This window comes from Chiroxiphia lanceolata, chromosome 7 (genome assembly GCF_009829145.1).
Source record: "Chiroxiphia lanceolata isolate bChiLan1 chromosome 7, bChiLan1.pri, whole genome shotgun sequence".
NCBI classification, from domain to species: domain Eukaryota; kingdom Metazoa; phylum Chordata; class Aves; order Passeriformes; family Pipridae; genus Chiroxiphia; species Chiroxiphia lanceolata.
This window is the reverse complement of record NC_045643.1, coordinates 6413583-6438908: the sequence shown is the minus strand read 5'-3', so window position 1 is coordinate 6438908 and position 25326 is coordinate 6413583. Positions and strand designations below refer to the sequence as shown.

The window sequence follows — 25326 nt, the reverse complement described above, 5'->3', positions numbered from 1 at the left end:
ACATGGCTTTTATATTTTTATGTGCATACGTTTAGATATATATAGATTTATATTATATATATTCAATATTATCTGGTCTCTGAATTACTGGTGGTTGCTCAGTTGTGACATGTAACAGTGCAGTTACCAAAGTTACTTTCTGTTTATTTTCCAACCTTCCCTTAGCAGTTTTGGCAAAGTTTTCTCAGTGAAAGAACTCCTCTGGGCCATGTAATGGGTTTCCCCATGATTGGGAGAAGAATTAGGCCACTGGGGCAGCTCGTTTTTGTTCATGCCATGGGCAAAATATGTCAGAAGTTTCTTTCCCACGAGACTTGGTGACACGCAGGCAGTGCTGGGGTGTGATTCAGCTGGCTGGTATTTTTTCCCCTCTCAGCATCTGTTTATTTGCTTTGCAACCAAGTCCGCCTCCTTTTCCTTCTGCTGATACAGCGCCTCAGTGTGAAAAACGGATGGGGCAAAGTACCCGGCGGGTGGGAGGAGGTGTGTGCGGTGGGAAAACAGGGCTGGGGAAAAGGCCTGGGACTCGAGTAACCTTTCTTAGGTGTCTTTCCACCACAAGAGAGTTGTTTGTGGCAAAGGTGAGAGTCTTTTTGATTGCAGAAGCGTGTTGCAGTGGATTTGACCCCATGCTCTCATTCTTTCCGCAGTGGGGAAGCCTCACAAGTGCAACTACTGTGGCCGGAGCTACAAGCAGCGCAGTTCGCTGGAGGAGCACAAGGAACGCTGCCACAACTATCTGCAGAATGTCAGTATGGAGGCTGCTGGGCAGGTCATGAGTCACCATGGTGGGTGCAAACCGTCTGCTGAGGGCACTTGGACTTGGAGCATCTCTTGTGGGTTTTTTTCCGTCTTGTTTTTCTTCCTTCCTTTCATCTTTGTATCGTTTCCAATTTAGAGATTGTTTATATTCAGATAGGCAGAAGGAGAAAAGATAGGCTAAAATCCTCACTCTGTCCAGTTTACCAGCAACATTTTTGCTGATTTTGTGTTGTCAGTATTTAGCTTTTTAGTATGTAAAAATATAGAGACGAAAATGAAGCAAAATCACCTGAGAAAAATTACCCTAAAAGTCATGTCATAGAATCATAGAATAGTTTGGGATGAAAGAGACCTTAGAGATCATATAGCTACAAACCCCTGCCATGGCCAGGGACACCTTCCACTAGACCAGGCTGCTCCAGGCCCCGTCCAACCTGGCCTTGAACACTTCCAGGGGTGGGGCAGCCACAGGTTCTCTGAGCAACCTGTGCCAGGGCCTCACCACCCTCACAGGGAAGAATTTCATCCCAATACCCCATCTAACCCTGCCCTCTGTCAGTGTAAAGCCATTCCCTTGTCTTGTCTCTCCCTGCCCTTGTCCCAAGTCCTTCTCCAGCTCTCTTGCAGCCCCTTTAGACACTGGAAGTCCTCCTGGGGCCTTGTCTTCTGCAGGCTGAGCAACCCCAGCCCTCTCAGCCTGTCTCTATATCAGAGGTGCTCAAGCTCTCAGTGCGTCTTCATGACTCAGTCCGACAGGTCCACATCCTTCTTATGTTGGGGGCCGAAGCCATGTGTAAAATGTGTGATTCCCTTCCCACTCCTTTCTGATAGTGAGTGATAATTATAAAGATGGTGAAGGTATTCAGAAGTCTTTATTTCTACTTTCTGTAATATTATCTTATCCCTCCAAAAAAGGGAGGGATAGATGTAAAAATCACTAGAGCAGAATGGAATTCGATAGAGTTGTTGAAAGCAATTATAACCAAAAAATGTTTGTATGCATTTACATGTGCTAGTATTAATATGTTAACTAACACTGCATGTGTTAATATACATAAGGACTGAAGATTGCCAAAAGATTGTTGAAAGCAAGAAATGTCAAACTCTGTGAATTTGTTTTCAGAAATTTCTGGAGCTATTAGTATGGATAATGAGCATAATGCCTCAGATTGCAGGGTTGAAGGCTTAATCTGTAGCACTAAATGCTAAATGGTAGCTGTCCAAAAATGGTTACAATTTAATTCAAAATTAGTGTTTCATAAACTCTTCTAAAACTGATCATCTCTTTACTTTTAGAAGTTGTCTTTAGATGTTTGGTACTTGAAGTGTTTAAAATTTCATACTATTCAGAAAATATTAAAATTGTACATTTTCCATTTTGATTAAAAATTATCATATACCTAAGAATACCCAAACCAGTTAGATTGTGGGTGAATGAAAAGGCAAAATACCACTTCCACTTTTTTCCATTTTGCTTTTCATTGTTGAGTGGAGTCATATGGCTTCATTTGGAAAGTAATTCTGTAGAAGTTCTGAAAGATCATTTCTAAAAACCTGAAAATCCAAGCTGAAATAAAATCTATTCAGCATTGCTAATACAGGCTATATTTTTGCGACAAAAATCTCCAAAATATTTTAAATAGTACTTTTCCATGAACAATTTATTCCTATAATGGTATTTTAAATATATTTAGTAGTCATTGCCAAAATGTTCATACAACTCTATTAAATAATTGCTTTCTTCATAGACACCCTGGAGACTAAAATCAACGTTTAAAATGTCATGGATGACTTTAAAGATGTTGAAGTCAGTGATTATCTGCCTGAGGTGGCTCTTTGCTGGCCAGTGGGCAGGCTGATTTCAGGGCTTTGCTGTTTGAAGGTACCTGTTGTGGGCTTGGTCTGTTGGAGCACTTAGAAGGAGTTGAACCACTGAGTTCATTCCTAACAAAATACACACTCTTCATGCTACGAGGGTGTGCCTGTCTAGTTAACCAGGGAGGTGATGACTTCAGGCAGCCTTTCCTTAGGGAATAACAGTAGGCTGATATAGCTATGACAGCCAGGAAGTTTGAGACCACGTTGTGGAGGAGCTTCCCAAATTCCACTCAACGTCCGGGTTTATTATTCAATTATTTGTTAAAATTAGGTTTACTCTTGTTGATAGATTTCTGAGAAAATCCAGAGCTTTTTCTGAGCTGCCTAATGCCATGACGAGAGGGGCAAGTCTTTAACCTTGTCTCTCCAAAGAAGCTGCAGTGGCTGACCTTGCACTGATTTTTCTACCAACTGAAGTTAAACCAGTGCAAACCCCATGCGGGACAGTTCTTTTCTTTACAGCCTGACTGACTTTGCTTGGGCTTAAAATAGAAATGTTCACACAACCACTTCACTTTTCTCAACAAAATTAGCTTAAAACAGCACTTTGAATTCAACTAGTGCCTCTTTCTCCTCCGGGCAAATATGTCTGTGCCTCCCCTGGTGAATGTTTAAGGGGATGTTTGATCCGCTGTCTTCATTTCGCTGTTCAGCGAGGGCACAGTGAGGACAGGCAGCGACAGGGAGCTCCACATTCAGCTGGGACCAGTAGTAAATCTCACTTCTCATCCCAGCATTGCTCCCACCCATGAAGCTCAGCATGAGAGTCACGAGCACCAACCTGTAGAGCTCTGCAGCAAAATCCTTTCCCCTGGGACTGTAAAGGCACCAGAGAAGAGTACAGAAATGATTACTCAGCTTAAAGCTGGGTCTTAGAATAACCCTGAAAAAATGTATTAATTTCCTTCTCTCCCATGTCACACATTGAAATGATATTCTTGAGGATGACTGAGAGTATGCTTTGGAGATTTTGATCACTGGTTTATTTTGCATCCCATTGGGGCTGAGTTTTCCGAACTCTCTTTCCAAATACTTGGTTTGGATTTTTTTCAAGCATTGTGCTCAAGATGATCAGTTTGTAGGCATGTTACAAACATGGGTGCTTTCACCATGGCCTGATCAGTCCTTTAATTTCAATTATCTCTGTCTTGCAGATGGCTAAATCACCTGACTAAAGGCACAAGGGGAAGCAAGAGGAGGGGCAGAAGGGCTAGTTTTGTTGTGTGGGTAGGAATGTGCAAGTCTCTGCGTCTCACTCCATCCTCTTGTGGGGTGCCAGTTGCTTGCTGAGCTGCCCCTCCTTGTGGTCCTGTTCCCTGCTCAGCAGGACAGATGCTGCAAGAGAGCTCCCATGACTTGGTTGTTGGCAATTTTCAGCCGAGCAGTGCTGGCCCTGGAGGGAGAAATTAGTCTGCGGTCTCCTGGCTAGGGCATATTGGGGGTGACAGAGTCTCTGAGTGCCAAGAACATGACCTTTGCAGGAATGAAGAGGGAGAAATGTTGAAGGCTAGCGATGATTTACACTCAGTTATGCGTTCTTCTCCACCTCCACAGAGCAAAAAGTCCAGGGAAATTCTTCTGGTGGGATGGAGAAGGATGCTCTTTTTGGGAGAAAGAGAAAGAAGCCCATCCCTGGGCTGTGCTAAGCTCAGAGGCCAGCTCCACAGAAAACACACAATGGCCTTGTGTCTTTCCCTCTTACATGGTTGCTTAAAACATCGTTAAAATGCTGGTCCCACAGGAGACTTCACACCAGGGTCCATGGGAATATTTCCTGTCATTTCTCTGCACACACACACACTTCTTTTAAATAGCAATATTGTGAGCTTCAGAAAGGAAATTGAGGTTGATGGAGTAATACTAATTTATACCAGCTGAGACTTAGCCCAGTGTCTGGTGTTTGCACACAAAAGTATTTATCAGCAAAACACACACTGGGTAATTTTTTTACTTCTTTTTTCCCCCCTCCTGTTCTTTCCGCACTGGAATGACATAAACTTTTTTAATAGTTCATGTGGTTTTTTACAAATAAAGAAGGAAAAACTCAAAGATAGTCACTTTGAGCTGTATGATTGAAAGACCAGTATCATCAACAAAAGAAAGACTTTGTTCTGAAGACTGTAGAGGTTTGTGAATTGAGAGTTTGGGCTTAGAAACATTTCATGTTAACTGCTATTGAGAATATTTGCAGTGTTAGAGATAGTGAATGTTTTCATGGGCAATCCAGGAGCACACCCTGATAGCTAATTAAGAGCATCCCTGAACAAAAACATACTCATGGAGTATGTTTCATGGGCTTTTCATGGAATATAAGCTTGATTTGTAGAATAAAAAAAGTCTTCCTGGGCTGAGACTGTAAGTTCTCAGTGTAAAATGAGTTGCTCTAAGCTAGTTATGACCTGCCAGCTGTTCTTTGGTTGCTCCTGCTATGACGTATGATGAACTACAACAAAAAAGGAATTGCATTTACTGCTGAGTAAATGTGTACACATGAGCTTCTACCACAGAGCAGCTGATTGGTGAGAACTGGTGGTTGTGTTTGATTGGTTTGGTTTTCCCCTTTTTTATTCCGTGTTTTCCTTCAAAACAAAACAGAAGTGATGCAAGCTGAGCTATTTTTCCTTTATTTGTATACCTTCTAAAATTGAAATGAAAATTAATGTACCTAGAATTGACAATGTGCTCCTTAGCTTAAAGCTTTGGGTTTCTAAAATGTGACATCTCACCTGTTTGGTCTAGTTTTGCCTGTCATTTAAATGGTTTCAGAAACTAGACCATCTCCCTTCTCCCAGGAAATCTGCATAACAAAACACATTCTGCTAACTTATTCCCATCGTAACACAAATATTGGTGTGATTCATTGATTCTGTTGCAAAAGAGCCGTGCCCTGGATTAGAGACTTGAGTTCTGAGGTGGGAAAAAGTGCCTGCAGCATGAAAGGTAGAAAAGAAAATGCTTTTACTCATGATGATTTTACTTTTAAAAGGAGTCCGAGTAGGATTTTTGCCTGACTTAGAGAAGAGCAGATGTCTTTTTTAGCACTATTCATTTTTCATGGAAGAAAGGTTTCAAATTCTGTGTAGGAAATTTTACACACATATGCCCAGCAATAGAATTATTTAATTATTACTTAATTGTTATGAGATCCTACAAATGTTGTTACATTTGGGGCTTATTCAGGTGGCAGTGAAACTAGTCAGGAGGTTTTGAGTGGTTTTGTGGATAAGTGCATTCCTGCAAAGCCAGCATGCTTTGAGCTTGTGTTCCTAGGAGGGATTTAGAGCACCTCCCTGCCACACCACCAGCCTCCTGTGTCCTGTCCCTTTCCAAGGGCTGGAAATCTTTGAAGTGTCACTCAGGTGAACCTGGCCCATGGCAGTGAGTGAGCAGCCAGGGTTTCATGCGTGTGTGTGCATGCATACACTGAGTTTGGGTAAGCCAAAGGACAGTCAGATCCAGTTCCCAGTGAAAATCAGCACACATAATCTTCCCTTTCTTCCCAAATCTCCTTGGTAAATACTTGAGTAGTGCAGATAGCTCCTGACCAAGCACAGTATTTAATTAACCTTAAAACTTTACCCTTAGCTATTAAAGTATTCCAAACCTCCCAGTCTGCATTGGGCATTAATTAGGTCACTTGAACACTGCATCCCATTTTGTTGCAACATTAGATTCATTTCATATTTATGGGGTTTTTTTCCTCCCTTTCAGTGATGCCAGCAGGACTGCCTTGTAAATGAGAAACCATTGTGTTTCTCAGGAGGAGCATCCTGTACAAGTAAAAAAGCAGCAGAGTAAATCATTTTATAGCATATGGTAGATTCCAAGCCTCAAAGTACTCGGCTTTCCATAGCAGCAGAGGCACAAATGGAATTAAATGAATAAATTGCCATGTTTTCTTATTGCAAATGTCTGAATTGAGAAGTTCACCTGAGCAGATATTATGTTTTGTAATTACCTGGTATTTGCTCTTCCTTACTAGAAAGAAGGCAGAGACAAGGCTTTTAACACCCCATTTTTCATATATTATGTGCTAGCAAACAGCTGAGTGTTTAAGAACAGGGGAGTGATTGTTCCATGTCAGGATCCTGAAAGCAGTACGGTTACATGGGAGGGAAGTAGTCTGGTGGTGTTCATTTATGGCACTGTCTCTGGGAGAAGGTGTCTGTGACACAAAAGGCTGCTATGGTGAAAGACAGGAGGAGGGCTGGCAGAACACATGGGTGTGAGTCCTCCTCTACTACCTCTGCAGTACCCATGACTTCACTGGAAGGTTGATCTAATACAGTTTACAAATTGTAGGAACTCTGTGCCATGTCATCGCAGTTTCTATTTCTCTGCCATACATTCTTCACCTCAAATAATTTTGTTGTGTCTCAACCAAGCCATTAGCACATGGAATAGTGGCTGATACTTGTCAAGTTTCTCTTGCCACTTTCTGAAGATGACTGTGGGACAATTAGGCCAGGTATCCCATTCACAGCAGCAGAGCAGAGCTATACGTGGAATCACACTTGGTATATATTGCAAATGTCTTGGCACTTAGTGCCATGGTCTAGTAACCGCGGTGGTAGTGGATCAAGGGGTGGACTTTATGATCTTGGAGGTCCCTTCCAACCCAGTTGATTCTATGATTCTATGACTCCCTGGGCCTGATCCCCAGTCTTGTACCACTGGCCCTTCTTGGTGTTTATAAGAGGATGTTCAACAAAACCAGAGCACTTTGTTGGCACTTAGGGAATAGCTCTGACCCCAGTGGCATGAAACCCTGTATGAGTCACTACCCTGATCAGAAGCCTGTGCAATTCCTATACTTTTGCTCCAACACCTTATTCCCTAACCCAAGAAGTGAGGAAGAGGAAAATGAGTAAAGTCAGAAGGGGTCATTGATTTCTTGTTGTTGTCTCAAAGACAATGTGTGAGCATTCTTTCAATGTAGTTAGGACAGGAATGATCCCTGCAGATTCCAAAAAAGTGGTAAGACAGATGCAGAAAACCTCCATTCACAGGTTGTTAGATCTGTGTTTGAGGGGATAAAATATTAATCAAAAATTGATAGTTTCTACATCTGATTTTAAAGGGACTTTCCACGTGATGTTAATCCTGTAATTCCAGTACAGTGTGTGTTGATTTTACATTCTCATGTGTAGAAAGAGGAAACATGTTTAGCAAACTGATCCTTCGTTTGAGAAGACTTGTCTTAGGGAACACACAGCCAGGCCCAGGAAACACAACTCGTCGATGCCTTGTGTGATTTTTAATCATTGAGATTAGTGCAAAAAAATAATAATAAGAGTAAGTATTCTGTATGATAAGTGTGAAGTTAATGGAATACACAAAGAATGATAACTAAACATTTACATTGGTGACAGGTGACCATATGGAAGGGGGAATAATACAAAATGTCATCTACAGAGTGAGTTTTCAGAAGTGTCCCCTCCTCGCTGGGGATCTTGAGTGTCCATAACAAAACAAGTCTTTTAATAAAGTTGGGCTTCTGCTAAATAAGATGGTCCCAATGAGAGGTGTTCTGTAAATGTGATTCTGCTTACAGGTGATCCCTGTCTTGATGCCCAGTGTGTTCTTGCACCTTGCTTTATGTTGTGTTGCACTTGTTGCACGGTCAGCAGAGCTCAAATGATTTGTGTTGTCTGTGAAGTATGGACCAGACCTGTCTGATATGATTTTTTGGTTTTATGTAGTACCTCCTATGGAAGATTGTAAGGAACAAGAGCCTGTGATGGACAACAATATTTCTGTGGTGCCTTTTGAGAGACCTGCTGTTATAGAGAAGCTGACAAGCAACATGGGAAAGCGTAAAAGCTCCACCCCACAGAAGTTTGTGGGTAAGATGGAAATATGCCTTTTATTATTTTTAGTGAGTAGGTGTAGGCAACTTGTTGTTTGTAATAGCCAAAAGAACAAGGGGAAAAGTAGTAGTGCTCTTGGAACTTGGTTTTGAGACAACAAATCACAGCAAGAAATCCTGAAAATCATTGAATTAATTTTACCAACCCAGAAAATTCAAAAATTAGGCCCCTGGTATCATGCAAATGCTGTAGAAGACCTTGAGCTTTTATCTTAAGGCTGTTTTGTTTTTTTTAAAAAACTTTTCTCTGGCCCTTTTGAGATTTAAACTTGTCATCTTCCCTCTCCTTGCTCCAACAAAAAAACCCAGCAAGCTAAGACTGTCATATAATTATCTGTCTCTATATGTGTTAAAAAAAACAAACAAGTATCTCAAGATGTACTAAATTCCTAAGAGTTGGCAACAACTGGTCTGATAATACTGGCATGAGGAAGTAAATTGCATCCCTTGTGTTGGAAGAAGTGCTTGCTCCAAGTGCAGCACTCTGCACACAATAAACTTACTAATGCATAAATATGAAACAGCATTGGATGGCTTTTGGTTATCAGATTTAGAATCATAGGCCCAGAATTCATATTTTGCTTTGTGTCTTGACATATTAAAATTGCTCAGCTTGTAACAGGAGACAGTGTGGAGAATTTTACTTGGTTTGAGCTGTAACTTAAAGCTTCTTTTTACTGCTACTGAAGCAGTGCTAAACTTCTTAGGAGGGAAGCTGGAACAGAGAATTATTTGGGGTAAGTGTATGCTGCCAGACTCTAAAGTCATGTAATAGGCGTTTTCCATGCTCACTCCCTGGAAGGACAGTCACACAGAACATCAGGGTGTCACATCCTCATTCTGAAGGCACTTACAGAGAAGATCAGAGAATGTAAGCAATTAACACAGCCATTTAGAGAAGTTGTTGCCCCTCAGCTAAATGCAGATTTAGATGGATTTGTTAAATCACCACTGACTGTGGTTGTAACTAACCAACAGGGTTTGGAATAGTAGGGGGCCAACAGCATGCAGCAGCTCACCTATGGGGCTGACACACTGACCTGGCTGCTCTGGGTCAGCTGACCATTCCCAAATATCAGTGCTGAGCTAAGGTTAGGTCAGGAATGATCCAACCCACATGAGGAATGCTGGGAGACATCAGTATTTCCTATGTTGTTAGTTCTTCTGAGAGGAAAGCTTAATTCTTGGACTGTTGTCTTTAAAAGTGGTCTGAAATGAAGTGCTGTATAGCTGATAAGAACTGCAGGATTTATACTCTCATTTAATTTACTGCTTTGACAACAGCTGGGGTTGAAGAACATGGAAATGGGAGCACTGCTCTACTGACAAGCCACATACAGCTTTATGAGCTGGTAAACTTGGCCCCACCACAGCAGGTTTCCCTGGTGGTGTCTCAGCAAGCTCTATGGGTTCCTGCAGGCTGGGATCACCAGGGGCAGGGGTTAAACAGGCTGACACTTCAGGTGGTGCTTATGAACCTCGGAGACCTTACAGCCTCAAAAGGAAGAAGGGCAGTTCACACCTCTCACTCTTTTTTCTCCCAGCTTGTCCAGGGAACAGAGCTATGTTTGCAGTGCCTGGCAGAGGTTATCTGTGCGGGGCTAGAGACTGGATCCAGGAGGGCTGGAGATCTTACTGCCCTCCCTAAAGTCCTGGCATACCCAGGCCTGCTCCCATAAGCAGTGCAGCTTGCTCATGACCAGGATACCTCACAACTGAGGCAAGCCACTGTTTGGATGGTATAAACTGAATCAGTTTTTGGAAGCTGTAGATGGTAGGTTTTTTTCAGACCAGGAAAGTTATTTTACTTGTCCACTCATGCGCCATTGACCATCTGTTGTTGTTGCTGTTGTCTTCAGAGGTAAATTTACTGATGGGAAATCCTTGCCTGAGAGATGCACATTATTATTCTCTTCAGCAGGTTATACTATCTTGTTAGATAAACATGTTTTGTCTATAGGTCTAACAGATTATTTTAGTATTCCATTTTTCTGGAACTAGGAATTCAAGGTTTCAGTTTTTTATCCAGATCAAGCTGTAGGAGAAAAAGTGTCCTCTGTCATACTTACTGTATCATATTTTTCTGCCTTTTCTGATCTTTAATGACATCACAGTGTTTGAGTTGAATAACAGCAGTCTTCACTTGGCTGCCTTTTTTTTTTTTCCACCATGACCTCACTTTTCTTCTCTTTTTCTCCCCAATGAAATATTGTTCAACTCCATCAGGAAGAACTTGTTAATGGTTCTCTTGCTTGCAGGAAATTTTCCTGTGCATACTGCAAGTATGGCACTTGTCCAAAACAACTTAATGGTGTTTATGAGAAGGTCATGTAAGCATAAGCTAAAAATCTTTGCATGCTACATCTATCAATGCTTTACTGCTCTTTCTGATCAGCTATCTCCAAGGGACCGTGGTTATGGACACAGTCTCTACTCTGGCTGAATTTTGAGGAGGAAAGGAAACAGCATACAGCAAATAGAATTAATTTCTGTGTGAGAGATGTGGTTATGTATCTGCTATTGAGGTAGTAGTCTTACCAAACCTGTTGAAATAGTGGAGGCAGAAAGTATAACTTACGAAGTGCAGGAGTCTGAGTACTTCTTTTTGCCTCTTGTTCAATGAGGGAGAGGCAGACACCAGTTAAATTAAAAGCAGACATCTTCAGGCTAATTGTGTGGAGCAGATTCATGTATTTTCAGTTTGAACGTGGTGCTTACTCTCACAGAGTGTCACTGAGGTTAAGAACTAGCAGGATGCAAAGCAAGACATTTATGTGGCTTACGATAAGACCATGGTTGTTAGAGTAAAAATTAAAAATACACAGGCTTCTCAGAACAGATGAAGATCAACCAACATCAAAATTACAGTCAGCTTCCACTTAATGGGAGTCAGGGAGAAATTTAGCCAGGGGTTAATTCTGTAATGGCTTTCTCCAGGATTTTTTTGCAGCTTTCTCCCAAGTGTCCAGTGCTGCAGCGGCTTTAGCTACTTGATGAGATGGACTGCAGGTATCACAGGACAGCTATGTCTGTGTGCTTTGATCTGGCTTCAAATACCTGCTTTGAGGGTTATTTGAATGTCATATGAGAGACTAACATGAGAGACTGTTTCTTCATCTACTTCACTAATGTAGGGCAAGAATAAATAGAATTTGAACATAGTTTTACATGAAAATTCAGAATAATTAGTCCGATTAGTTATTTTTAAGTCTAGATTTGGCTAAAGAGGAATTTAATTTGGAAACCACACTGTAGTGGTTTGTTGGACTGTTTGTCCAGCTTCTGAGCTCATATTTGTTGGTTCCTTCCAATGTTGTCATTTATTTTACTTTTTTTTGTCATACTCCATTTCTAAGCCTCTGAGATCTTTGGAACTGGATGATAATTAAAGGAATAAATAATTCAGGTCACTGGCAATTTACAACTTTCTTTGCTGTCTGTGCTGGAGTAACTAAACATGGATGATAAAAGGAATCAAAATAAGGTTTGCATCGTTTATCCAAGTAGTCCATAAAGGATAGATAATATTTCTTGATCTCTACAGCCTACAAAGAACTGACAGCGTCTTTCTTGGCTGAATCAGACCCTCAGCAGATTCATTTCTTTATTCAAGCACGAGAATGGCCACAGCAGGTGACAGGGACCATTTCCATTTTCATTGCTTTCTTCCACTGTGACAAAGACACCAAATGCCTCCTGGAGCTGTCCTCCAGTTCCACTTTAGCCCCACTTGGGAAGGAGCTGCACTGTTTCCTGGGAGGCTGGAGCCTTGTCCTGTTTCAGAGCTGCCCATCCCGTCTGCGGCAGGACAGCCATCACAGACTGCCAGAGCACAGCAGAAACATGAGGTGTGATGGCAAGAATCATCCACAGGTCACGTTAGATTACCTAGACCATCGTTGTAGCAGGGAAATGTTGTGAGGTACACAACTGGAACGGTTGGTCCACTTGGAAGCATGTGAACAGTACTGCTGAAGAGAGTAAGAATATTAATGTGCTTCACTTTAGACTTATATTTAATTACCTTGCTAATCAGGGCTAAGTTCCCAAGCAGAAGTGATGCATCATCTCTAAGGATTACATGGCTGTTCTGTATGCATCACTTTAGAATAAGTCACACTGAGTGGACTGAATTATTACAGTCAAAAATGAAATGTGGAGTGATAGCTATGTCGAAATGTACTAATGCAGTTTGGAAGAGATTTTGGATTACAGTTCTGTTTCTTATGGTGTTTTATACACATCGCGTTCCAAGCAATTTTGGCAAAAGGTGATAGAATATTCTTGAGTAATTTAATTCTTGGATAGCCAGACCAGTTGTAAGTAGCAACTCCTTGAATTTATTAACTTACACTATTGAAAAAAAATCTGGTTTTATGTACCGAGGCAATGAAGTAACAAAGACAATAGAAACCAACCAAAATTTATCAGACTTCATAAAATCACCTTTAAAAGTTAACTGTGAACAACCAGCTAATATTTGTATGTGTGAACACCCATGAGCACGTACATCTTGTACCATATACGTATAACCTTTTCTATTTAAAAAGAAGTTATTACATGAAACTTTCCTTGTACAGCCACTCCAAAGCCATCACTGGAAAAGCAGTTGTGCTGAGCCCTCATGTAAGTAATGGAGAGCTTCTTACAAGGAGAGCTGTGAGATGTAACAAGCTGCCCTGTGACTGCCATAATTTACCAGCATGTGGTTCTGGTTTCACACATCTGTAATGCCATTGATGTAAAAAGGTTACAAGGATGTGAATTTGGATTCACACAGTGAAGAATCAGCCAGCTTCAGCATCATTATGTATTTATTTAGCCTGTGTCAATGAACGGTGCTTTTGCCTTTTACCAAAAGCTATACATGTGGTTTCTCTATTTGTTTTCTTGCCTAAATAGACACTGGGAAGGGAAGTCTCTGTGTGTGTGTGTGTGTGCGTGTGTGTTTTTTGCTCAGTCCAAAAAGGATAGAATCTTTTATTGAAGGGGGGGAAACTACAAAGATCAGCCTCCAGTGCTCCTGTAACTTGCTCCATTCTTGGCTACATGCAGTCATTTTACATTTTTTTCCGCTGGCTAAAGGATTTACATATTGTGGCTCTAAAGGCACCATCATAGCAGCCCCCTGTACCTGTTGTTTTGGCTTCTCACTAGGCAGCCCTGTTGTAAGGTAGGTATGATGCACCTTGGGCTGTAGGAGGTGTGTAGTACTGCTCCCTTGAATTTTGGGGAGAGTATGTCTAATGGCATCAACTGTCAGACCTTACTGACCTCAGTATTTCAGTCCCATTATCTACCAGTTAACTTGTGTTTCCCAACTTAAAGCACGAGCGCAGTCAGGCACAGTGAAAGGTTTGGAATTGCTCTGGAAGTCACTGCAGCTGCATGCATCACCTGGAATAAAACAAAAAAAAAAGCTGTTGGTGAGGTTGCTGTTTTACCCATCCCAGGACAGGAGCTTTGTAGGAGGTTAGTAAACAAGCAGAAGGTTAAGTTTAGACTCTGGAATAATTTCACCCCAGGTCAGGGGTTTTCCGTCCCTCTCTACCCCTTTTAAGTGACACGTTGGAGGGATTACATTGACTTTGCTCATGCATTTCTCTTATCTCGTAGGTGAAAAGCTCATGAGATTTGGCTATCCAGACATCCCCTTTGACATGAACCTAACCTATGAGAAAGAGGCTGAGCTGATGCAGTCTCACATGATGGACCAAGCCATCAACAATGCAATCACCTACCTTGGAGCTGAGGCACTTCACCCCCTGATGCAGCACACACCAAGCACAATTGCAGAGGTGGCGCCGGTCATCAGCTCAGCTTACGCTCAGGTCTATCATCCCAACAGGATAGAAAGGCCCATCAGCAGGGAAACAGCCGACAGTCACGACAACAACATGGATGGCCCGATCTCCCTCATCAGACCAAAGAGTCGAACCCAGGATAGAGAGGGCTCCCCCAGCAATAGCTGCCTGGATTCTACTGACTCAGAGAGCAGCCACGATGACCGCCAGTCCTACCAAGGAAACTCTGCCTTAAATCCCAAGAGAAAGCCAAGCCCGGCTTATATGAAGGAGGACACCAAGGCTTTGGATGTCACAAAAGCTTCTAAGGGCTCTTTAAAGGATATATACAAGGTGATCAACGGAGAAGGGGAGCAGATTAGGGCTTTCAAGTGCGAGCACTGTCGGGTCCTTTTCCTGGACCATGTCATGTACACCATCCACATGGGCTGCCACGGCTACCGGGACCCTCTAGAGTGCAACATCTGTGGCTACCGGAGCCAGGACCGCTATGAGTTCTCGTCGCACATAGTCCGAGGGGAGCACACATTCCGCTAGGCCTTCTCATCCAAAGGGGACTCGTATGAAGTAGAAGAACTGCACATGAAGAAATACTGCACTTACAATCCCACTTTTCCTCGGACATTGAAACGCCTATTTTGTTGTTGTTGCTGTTGTTGTTGTTGCTGTTGTTTAATTATTATTATTAACCTTATTTTTTGTGGACCCAACCTCATTTGCTCTGCCCAGCTTAAGAATAGAAAGAAGGAAGGGAAGGGATAAAAGAGGGGTTTGTTGTTGCCGTCACTTTCTGGGGAGTGACCTGCGTCGCTTTCTGTGGGAATTGGAAGGCAGTCCGTGTCTGTCTCAGTCAGTTGTACACCATGTCCTATTTTGGGATATCACTCAACCCTTCTAGGTGCTTTCAAGTCCCAACAAGATGCCACTCATTTACAATTTCAGAGGAATAAGTAGGAACATTTCAGAGGAGAGTGTTTTTCTAACGTGTAGTTACTGTGCGGGGTCTTGGTGGCTGGAGAAGAGGGGGGGAACTTTATTCTGCGGAATGAACAATTATTTTTAAAGCAAAACTGTTAGGGAGTTAGGAGCATGAATCAAAGTTACTTTCAAGGGAGAGCTGTTTTCCTGGGTTCAGTGTGTATTGCCCCTCTAGAATGTAAATAAATTATAAAAAAAAAAGAAAAAAAAAAAAGGAAATGTATGTCTTAACACTGTACCACATTACAGCAGTTTAGTTTCATAAGTCTGAGGGCCTTCTGTGGTAAGTCTGAGGCTTTGTATTTTTATTTTCCTTAACTTGTGAAGCACCTTTTTTAGGATTGTTTGTATTCTGTTACTCCATGCCTATGTGTTGTCTCACTGGCTTCTAAGAGACCTAACTTTTAAGAGAGAGCATTTAGGAATAACATTTAAACTTGCTTTTAGGACAGTAAGTGGCCTAGGAGTGGCTGAGAGTCTGTAGTTTACTCAAGAGGTTCTGCTGCTCTTCTGAAATAATTTTGGTTTAAAATTATGGATTTTAAAATGACAAAAGTACTAGTAAAAACGTGTTCTTTAAATATAGGTATATATAGATATATCATTATGTAAATACTTTCTCATTCTATTATCACAGTGTTAACCTCTTGGAAACAGCCTAAACTAAGACTTGCAGCTGGGAAGGTGATGGGAGCCAGATCCTTGGCCAGCATTAATCCTCTTAACTCCATTGAATTCAATGGAACTGCCCCAACTCCTTCAGCTACATCAGGATCTGAGCCTTGACTGGTTTTTCTCCTTTTGACATCTTATTTGCTAATTTGCTGAACCGGTGATTTCCTTTTGTTTCTAAGTCATCAATTGTGCTTTAATTTAGGGGTGCAAGTGTCAGCAGGTTTTGCTGGAGAGCACAGAAGCCTTTCACATCAACAGGATGCATATGACCTTCTCTACTTCTTCAGAAAGTAATTAGTAGAGATGCAGGTGCCCTGTGTTGATTTGGATTTGCAGATTTCGTTTTTATTCCTAATATATTAATTTCCCTGTGGGGAAAACAAATGGAGAAACACACTCCAGAGCAAGTCCTTGACCCACAGACTGGACATGAAAAAAAAGTCCACCGATCTGTTTTGTTTCCTTTCTTTCTCTCCCCGTAAATAACAAAGCCAGCAACCACCCAGCAAGTTGCATCAGTAAAAGCTGGGCTTAAACCTACAGGACAGATTGCCATTGAAACCCAACTGTTTGTACCAATCACAATTGAAATGTTGTTGTTTGGCAACAAGAGCAGAGCTTGAGAATGGAAAGATCTGCATGGGTTTAACCCCCTCTGCGCACACGGTCTCCATGCGCCTGGGGAGACCTTTTCCAAAGTATAAAGTTACTAAAGTATAAAAGAGAGAGCAAGATCAGGCCATAATGAATTTCCATCTGCTCCCTTCAATCTGTGCACTCCATGCATATGCCAGTTTGCTGTTCGTTTTGAGGGTACCAGGTTTTTTTCTTTTCTTCCTAGACCTGGAGCATTTGAAAGTAGGAGCTGAGTGGTATTGATTGAAATCTTTTTATGGTGACATTTTTGGCAGCTAGAACCTGTGTTTAGAAAGGATACAGTAGATCATGGCCAGATTACCTGATGACTGCTTCCCAGCACTGCAATGCTATTAAGTATTAGCTGGTAAAGTCTTGCAGTAGCCTATTAATTAGAATATGGAGAGAAATGTCATCTTGTGTAATGTGAGAGCTATCAAGGCTGGGAATATACAGGCTTTGGAGAGACAGATTTAAAGATCTATTCCCAACATTGTTCTTAGTGTCTTTGGGTTCCTCCCCCTCCTTCTTTCTTCATCCTAATGTAGAGGAAACTCAGGCAAATAAGCCACTGCCATCCTCCAGACCATTCTCATTGTCTTGTGCCTGGTGTAGTGAAAGGAGTTTGTGCAGGAGAAAAGCAGAGAAATGCTGGAGGGCATCACTTTTATTCTGTATGGCTGATTCTCTGCAGCTAGGAAGGTTGGCTTAGGAGGTGGCTGGCCGTGTTTTGCATCAGGATTTGCCTGGAAATTCCAAGAAGAAAGAAAAAAGTGATCGTGATTTACTGAGACAAGAAAGGTCTTTTAAGAACAAGGCACAAAGAGGAAGGTGCTGGGCCTCAAGGTTGCTGGGCTTGTCTGGGCCTCCAGAAAGACATGTGCCCAAGCCAGAGAAAAAGGTTGCCAGCAATTCCTTTCATTCTCTGGGGGCAACACTCCATTTTCCCCTCTGTGGTTAGTGAAAAAACATGGGCTATGGTTTCTTGGAATAGTTAACGCTAGGGAAAAAGTGTTAAAAATTTCTACCTTTGTTTGGTAAAGCACCGGAATACGGGAAAGGCAGAGAATCTCTTGTGTATCCACAAAGAAGTTGGCTGTAATTGTATCTGCAGTTCGTTACTGTGCACTTTGGTTCATTGATGACTCATTGATACCTCCTGTAGGGTGTATTCTGTAGATGTTTAAGGGATCAGATGGGGAGGCTTGCTGGTTCAGCTAAGCCCAGCTTCTTGTTCTAAGGGTAGCAAGTGAGATCTATCTGTCCTGGTGTCACGGACATAGTGAACTGGGGAGGCACTGGGGAGTTATCTTCCAAAACCTACGTTTTTTGGAGAATTTTACATTCATTTTTATTATCAATGTCCTTTTCTGAATATTCATTAAAGATTTTCATCCTAGAGCTAGGGAAAGGAGAAAGATTGAATTCTAGTTTGAATTTTGAACAAAATTTTGGATTAACATGTACTTAAGAATTTAATTCCTGCTGAAAATTATTGGAGAGTTTTACGTAACACAGTTTGTCCCTTCACAGAAGTGTGCAAAATGGGGTTGCAGAGATTTGTTTGGGTTTTTCTCTTGCTTGCTCACTGCAGATTTCTAAGAAAAGCTCTTGACTTTTGACGAGTTCGTTAGTCATTCACAGTGTACTCGGAATTTCAGTAGCTAATCTTTGGCCTGCACATCCATTTGTTCTGAGTATTTGGTGTTGGAAATCAAACCTGACTGGTTTTTATCGGACTCTTCTGAAATTCTTGGAATCAAGTTTCCAGTTATAAACGCATTTGCAAATCTAGACTTGACTTCCTGTGAGCATTCCTCATTTTCATTAAAAATAATTTTAAAAAAAGGTCATTTCCATGCACGTCCCTGCCAGTAAACCCTTCCGCTTCTTTTACATCAAAAATGGCAAGGTTCTGCCTCAGTTTAGAGGATTACAAGCCTAATAATTGAAGTAGAAGTGTGACTGCTTGTTCCGTTCCTGGTGTGATCCATATCCTTGGAGCAAAGGGCATTATCTATATATCTGCGGTTATGGCTGATGAATTTTACAGCCACCTCTCTTTGCAATCGGTTAGGAGTGCACATCAAAATATATAGCATTTTTCAGTAAAGCCAGCTCTTCACTCAGTAACTTATGAGATTAAAACAATTTTAATCTCCTTAAAAAGTGCTTTCATCCATGCTGTGATGTGAAGGTGTCTAGGCATCAACCTGTATCAGTCTGTATTAGGGAGAAAGAATCTAAATTGGCTAATTGGCCTGGTTTTTAATGGGGCGAGTTTCTGCAATGCAAGGACCCAGCTCACAAAATAGCCGTGTGGAGCTGAAGTATATTTACTACAAGGTGAAAAAATTCTCAATTGTAAGAGTTTCCAAACTTCCTTCTGTTTACGAGGGCATTCCTAAATTTGTGTTGTCAGGCAGGAGGTCAGTAATTAAATCAAACCCTTCAAAACTGGCCTTTAATGGGACATTATTGCTGTTGTCCAGGACCTGAGCTAGCTTGCTCAGATTTGAAAGAAGCCAGACAATAGACACTCCTTCTTCCAGAAAGAAACTTTGGAGATAATTGAGGCAAAGGTGCTTATTTCAGCCAAGGACAGGAGCTACAATAATACGGTTCCTTTGCTGGATAAATTCCTTTCTTTAACTCTTGCTGTGATTTTAATGTAATGAGGAGGGAGAAAGGAAGCTGCACTGATACCAGAATCACCTAAAGTCAGAGTGGGATTTCAGGACAAGTGTGATGGAATTGGCTTTGCCACTAGAAATTTGCCACTAGAAGTCTTAACTTGGCTCACAAGCTTTTAAAAACAAAAATGGATGGTAGGAATGGCCTATGGTCTGGGGCAGCTGGAGAGCTTGAGAAAGTATATTTATATATATATAAATATATATATATATGGTATTGTATAGTTAGATATATGCTTTATTGTATATGTGCCTTTTCCAAATGCATTTTGGGAGGTCATGATGTTGTTCATGATATCCTCCCACACCCTTTCAGAATGCACGGCAAACACCAACCCAAAGGCAACATCCCTTCTCCTGCTCTGCACCCTCCTCGGCAGCTTGACCCGACGAGAGGAGTTGGTACTTTGCTGTGAGATTTCCTGGAGTCAGCTGGCTTTTAGGAGAGGGAAGGGCTGAAAACTACTCTAGAAAACTGCATTCCAGCTGTCCAGCCAGAGCTGGTCTGGGAGCTGGTCCCGGCCGGCGCAGCATCCCCAGCGCGATGCCAAGACCTGCCGTGGGAGCCCCCGGCTGCACCATGCGCTGTGGAGCGCCAGGGCAACGTCTCCTGTTTTCTCCCCCTCAGAGCTTTAAATGAAGCACACTTGGAAATGGACTTTTCTCTCCTTTAAAGTTCCCACTTAGAAACGGGAGCAGACTTATAAGCACCTGCTACTTGCTTCAACCTGGAAAAAGAAATGCGGTGAGCCCATTGGAAGTGGTTTGCAAGTTTGCCTGTCAGGCTGCTGCCACCCCAATAACTTGCGTAGAGATGAGAGAAGCCCATCAGTAGAAGTTGTTAGGGGGGTTCATCGGCTGGATTCATTCATCGCTGTGGTGATGAACACGGTGTTTCAGTACTTTCCTGGCAGGTTGGTGACCTAGTTTCAGGTCTAATTATTCACCCTGCATAGATGCAGTGTCTGAGTGTGCTGGCACAGTCGAGGTGTGGAGCCTGCCGTGGGGAAGGTTGCTGGGCCAGCATGTTTTTGGTGAGAGCCCGAGCCCGGTGCCAGCTCCTTGGCACTGCTCTGGGGGGTCTGGGCCCGTGGCAGTCACAGGGAAGGGGAGGGGAAGAATTAGGTAGAAAAGAGGCAGGACTTGCTTCACAGTAAATAGATTCCCTTGTATCCCATTGATGTGTTCTGAGGTATAAGCAAAGGAGAGCATCATGGGTTTCTAATTTGACCTCCTACAACTGCACCTGAAGGGGCTGTTTATGTTCTTCTCCACCAAGGGTCTGAATTGACCAGAGGATAATCAGAAGGAAGGGTGTGCTAAGGCTTTGCCATGCTGCATGCTTAACAGGCCAGGAAAACAATAAAAATGGTCTCTGTTTAGTTCACCTAGCTTCCCAGTTGATCATGCAGGCAGGCATTCCCAGTTCCTGTTCACTTCCAGCCTTTGGAAAGGTGGTTATCATTATGCTCACTTGGATCCTCAGCTGTCTCTCTCCTTCTGTAAAAACTTCTCCTTTTCATACAAATCTTGGGACCTAATTAATTAGTGGACAGAAATGACCATTTTAACAAAGCTGTAGTAAAACCCAATATTATTTACAGTTGCAAAAAAATAAAAATACTGTGATGTATTTACTGGCAGTATGTGAAGTATTTCAAGAGTGAATGACAATGGAGTTCATCAGATCATGTCTTCAGAGGGGCTCGTATCATGTGGACACTGTGGGAGAAAGGGAGCAGCCTGACCCAAAGCTGGGGCTGATGCTTCCTTCCTCCAGCATTGTTGATTTAGGCAACTGCACTGCAGCCCAGGAAAACATTTGAGCACGATCAGCCTCCTGCCATCCCCTCGGTGAGATCTGGAAGTGCACAGGAGCCTTGCAGTGAACTGCGTTTAACCATTACCGTGGTTTGTGAGATCAGGGCAGTGGGTGCAGCACAGCAGCTCTGGGCAGGTCTCTGTTGTCAGTGTTGAAGGTGCATTCCCCATTCCCTTACTTTTGTGTAGCAGCCTTAATCCCTGGCACTTGGCCGTACATGGGTACCGGCAGTCTCTGGTCGTGGATAAAATATGGATGCCTCCCGCAAGGCGTGGTGGGGAGCATGACTCTGTTATGGGCACAGCGGAGCCAGTTTGCAGTAAATCGGGCCATTTAATTTTACCTCAAGTGACGTCGAACACGAAAAGCTTCTTGCAGGGGTAGAGGTCACTGAATCCCTACTATGCACTTACTGGGATTTGACGTTGCTTACTGGAAATGGATGTTCGTTCCTGAACACACTGTAACAAGGGAAGGACTTCTTTGGTTATTTTTGTAGTCGTTTGGATTCTGAAACTGTGATCAATTATTTGACGAATTGTCAAGTGTCCTCAGAGCTTGAACATGTTCACTTCCTCCGCCACGTAGCAGTCTCCTCTGGCTTTCCATGCTTTTCTCTTTCCCCCTTTTCCTTCTTGGAGCTTTAAGTCTGGGCCTGCTCTTATCTCCTGTAGCTTTGGGCTGTCTGGGGGCTTGGGGGGGGTTGTTTTTTGGGGGGTTTTTTGTTCATTGGCTGTACAGTCTGTTTACATATTTTTGTACTCAAGTGTAGTTTTTTATTAAAACAGGAAAAAGAAAAAAAAAACTAGTTGATTTGAGAAAAAAAATAAGGTACATACTCTTTGTAACACTTTAAAGACCTAGGGTACCTTCAAGATGACTCCACAGTGATGTAATTATAATACTGTATATTTGCCTTCCTTTTTAGTTGGTTTTATTTTCTGTTTGTTTTTTTTTTCCTAAAATATGTATCTTTTTATGATAAACTGGAAACTTTTAATGCAAGTGTTTAGAAAAATTTAAAACTGTAAAGTAAAAAAAAAAAAAAGGTCATAATTTTTTTTTTCCTGTTGGAAGAAAATGCTTTAAAAAAAGTTTTACTACTGTTGTATTCCAGGGTGGGGGTCACCAACCCCAAATTTGCTTCTTATGCTTCATTCTTGGATCCTGCTTTCTAAACGTGCTCATTGCAGACATGGATGATTTGCTTATATTAGTTTTAAAAACAAAAATCACCAAGAAAACCACCTTTTTGGGCAAATTTTCTGTTCAAGTGCAATATTTTCCCTGACATCTTATTAGTGTACAGTGGTTTCTGTGTTCCTTCCTCAGTCCACACAAATCAGTGAAACAAAATGCTCTGTCTTAAATGCATTCAAAGGTATGGTTCGAGTAAATTCATATCGTGACTGACAAAACATGAGGAACTGTAAATTTAGGCTAAAGCCCATAACTTACCTCCTGCTTTTATTTGGCTTTGAAACACATCCACATCCAGAATTAAGGACATACTTGTTCTTGCCTCTTCCTTCCTCTTCTTTTCTAATTGCAGCTTTCTTTTTAAGAAAAGCACTTAATATTGATGTTTATTAAAAACAAGAAAAAATAGAAAGATCTTTTGGTCTGATCCAAAACCCAGTCAGTGGAGACTTCTGTTGACTCTGATGATGGATTTTGGATTAGGCCTAATCTCTTAGCTAGGGCAAAACTGCCATTTACTGTAATGGGAGAGATTGCCTGTGTAAGAATTACAGGACTCGTGTCCTTTATCTACCTGAGAGACCAGAAAAGCTTCTTTAGAGTTGTCCTTGTCTTATATAAGTTTAGATGGGACTTGTTTTACATATCATACATATTTATATATAGTGTATTTTTAATGCCTTTTTCCCCCCCAGTAGACCGAAGCCGCCGCTCTGTAAATATGTATTTAGGTACGTCATAAAAAAAAATAATAAAATCCCCTTGAGATTTCTTCGAAAGGCAGTTACTGCGCATGCACAGTAGCCACTTTTGTCTTTTAAATTTGTATTTAAGAGATTTCTTTTTAATAATAACAAAGGTGAAGAGACTGTATCCCCTTCTGATTGATTGCCAAAATTATCTCCCAGACCCCTGTGTTTGAGGTCAAGAAGAAACACGCATTGGGTGGGTGACTGCCATGGTGCCCACGGGGTCATGGTCCTTGGGCCAAATTCTGGAACCCCCCTGGGGGTGGTTCGGGTCCTCCTGCAAACGGGGACCACACTGGGGCAGTGGGATCAGAGCAAGGCAGCACCGTTTAGGGAACGTAGGTTCAGGTCGTGGGTCTGATCTGTTTGCATCTTCCCTGGCTCATACACTGCCCATTTTAGTGCTGTTTTCCTAAAGAAAGCCAGGTGAGTAATCTGGCAAATAACCCCTTCTTTCCCAGGTTACAATTTTTTCGTTCTGTGATAGATGTCCTGAGCTCAGATTGAGGAATCTTTTAAATTAAAAAAAAATAACAACTAAAAATATGAAATCAGAGTTCTTTCCAAAAGGCAGTGAAGACACTGGGAATCGTCCCATTTCTTTATGTGCTCATTGGAACATGCTCTTATAAAAGGAGTTCAGAAATTATCCCTATGACAGTGGTGCATGTGAGCAACCCTAATGTAAACCTGTATCTCTCTGCTAAAAATGTTTTGCCGTTATAGACTGAACTATGGGACTTGTTGTTATTTTTATTTTCTTCTTAGTATACATGCATACATATGGTTGCACATCTGTATGTGTGTACTCTGTACCTGTGTGAGTGTTGTACAGCCATGTGAGAGTGGGAGTCTGTATGTGTGTATAAATAAAGAAGCTGCAGAAACTTTGTAATACTTTGTGAAAAGGATTATATTATAAAGGTTTGTACTGTCTTGAGTGCACAGCTACTGGAATAAATGTAGGGAATCTCAGGAACAAGCATATAATTTGTCCAAGAATTATTTCTTCTCAGAAGTGTAAGTGCAGTTTTTAATTCTGTATATTATTTAATATTTTACCAATAAAAATAAACTTCTGACACGAAAGGATTTTTCCATTCAAGCTTTCTGGAGACATTGGGGTATGCATATACTTTTCTTTCTTGCAGCAGGAAACACACGTGGTGATTATGCACCTCCCAGGAATCACATTTCTACCTGATAACAAATCGTGTTAATTAACTAGAGAGATTGAGTTGGGGTTTTTTGAGTATGGGTTATGAGACTGCTGAATTGGGCACAGATGTGTTTTTAATATTCATTGAAGCTAAAGACATTCTTTTCATCAGCTCCAGCATCAGTTAGAGACGTATGCCTATGTAAAATGGTGGCATCAGTCACCTGCCACTCACTTTGTCATGGCTTTGAACTCAGTTACTAGCCCAAGGTCCAACTTTTTCTGGAAAACACTTGGACTGCATACACAATTCCTTTGAACCCTTCCCTTAGCATGGGTTTTTGGCTGAGTTCCCTCTGTTGTAGCCGGAGGTGATCTTCCCAGTCAGGATTTATTGGGCATTTCACATCGCCTAAGTTGTTCTTTGTTTCATAATGCAGCTATCAATCTGGTAGCATTCACAGTACAAACTCTTCAGAATAAAAAGATCTTATGAAGCTTCGTAAACTGTTTGTTGTCTGTTTTAAGAATCTCTTGTAAATTCCTGGTTAAAGATTAACCAGCCTCTCCCCATAATAAAAGTGTTCATCCTTCACATAAGAATGGAAACTTCTTAAGATATCATCTGAATAAAAGTTAATCTTCCTTTAAGTCATGTTTTATGTATGTTGTCTCCAAGGAATGCTTCTGTTCAAGGAGCAGAATTTCCCTGGATTTCTCTCACTCAGGATTGCTGTATTACTGGTTTTGCTTCAAGCAGACTCAAGATCAGCTCATGGGACAGTCCAAATCTTTAGTGCATGGGTGAGAAATCATGCTGTGCTGTTGTAGAACAGAAATGACTGGCTTGATGGTCTTGCCCCAAGACTTACTGGAGATGGTGATGCTCTTTCAGTTGACTTCAGATAAGGTCTGAGAGGCTGAGGGGAGAGCTCATAGGCAGGAACTGAAAGACTTGATAATCCTTAAGGCTGTTGAGCCATTTGCAGGGGTGAGACTGTGCATGGTCTCATGTTATTAAGGAAGCGAGTCTTGAAAATCTCCTGGCCGTGATTCAGGGCCAGCATGTTGTGCTTGTGTCTCAGAGTCACACCATGGGGT

At 41.8% G+C, this 25326-nt stretch overlaps 1 protein-coding gene across 8 annotated transcripts in view; it reads left to right on the top strand.

Moving 5' to 3' along the window:
• The window catches only part of IKZF2 (IKAROS family zinc finger 2), a 119441-nt gene extending 94709 nt beyond the window's left edge, over positions 1 to 24732 (top strand). For 4 of the 8 annotated variants that reach the window (XM_032693469.1, XM_032693471.1, XM_032693466.1 and 1 more), the window contains 4 exons: positions 651 to 836; positions 8343 to 8486; positions 13838 to 13981; positions 14126 to 24732. In XM_032693469.1, the coding sequence (XP_032549360.1) occupies positions 651 to 836; positions 8343 to 8486; positions 13838 to 13981; positions 14126 to 14850 (1199 nt within the window). In that variant the 3' untranslated portion in view covers positions 14851 to 24732. The remainder of the gene's footprint in view (positions 1 to 650; positions 837 to 8342; positions 8487 to 13837; positions 13982 to 14125) is intronic. The other 4 variants (XM_032693473.1, XM_032693472.1, XM_032693468.1 and 1 more) reach the window with 3 other exon arrangements.
• Positions 24733 to 25326: the final 594 nt, after the last annotated feature.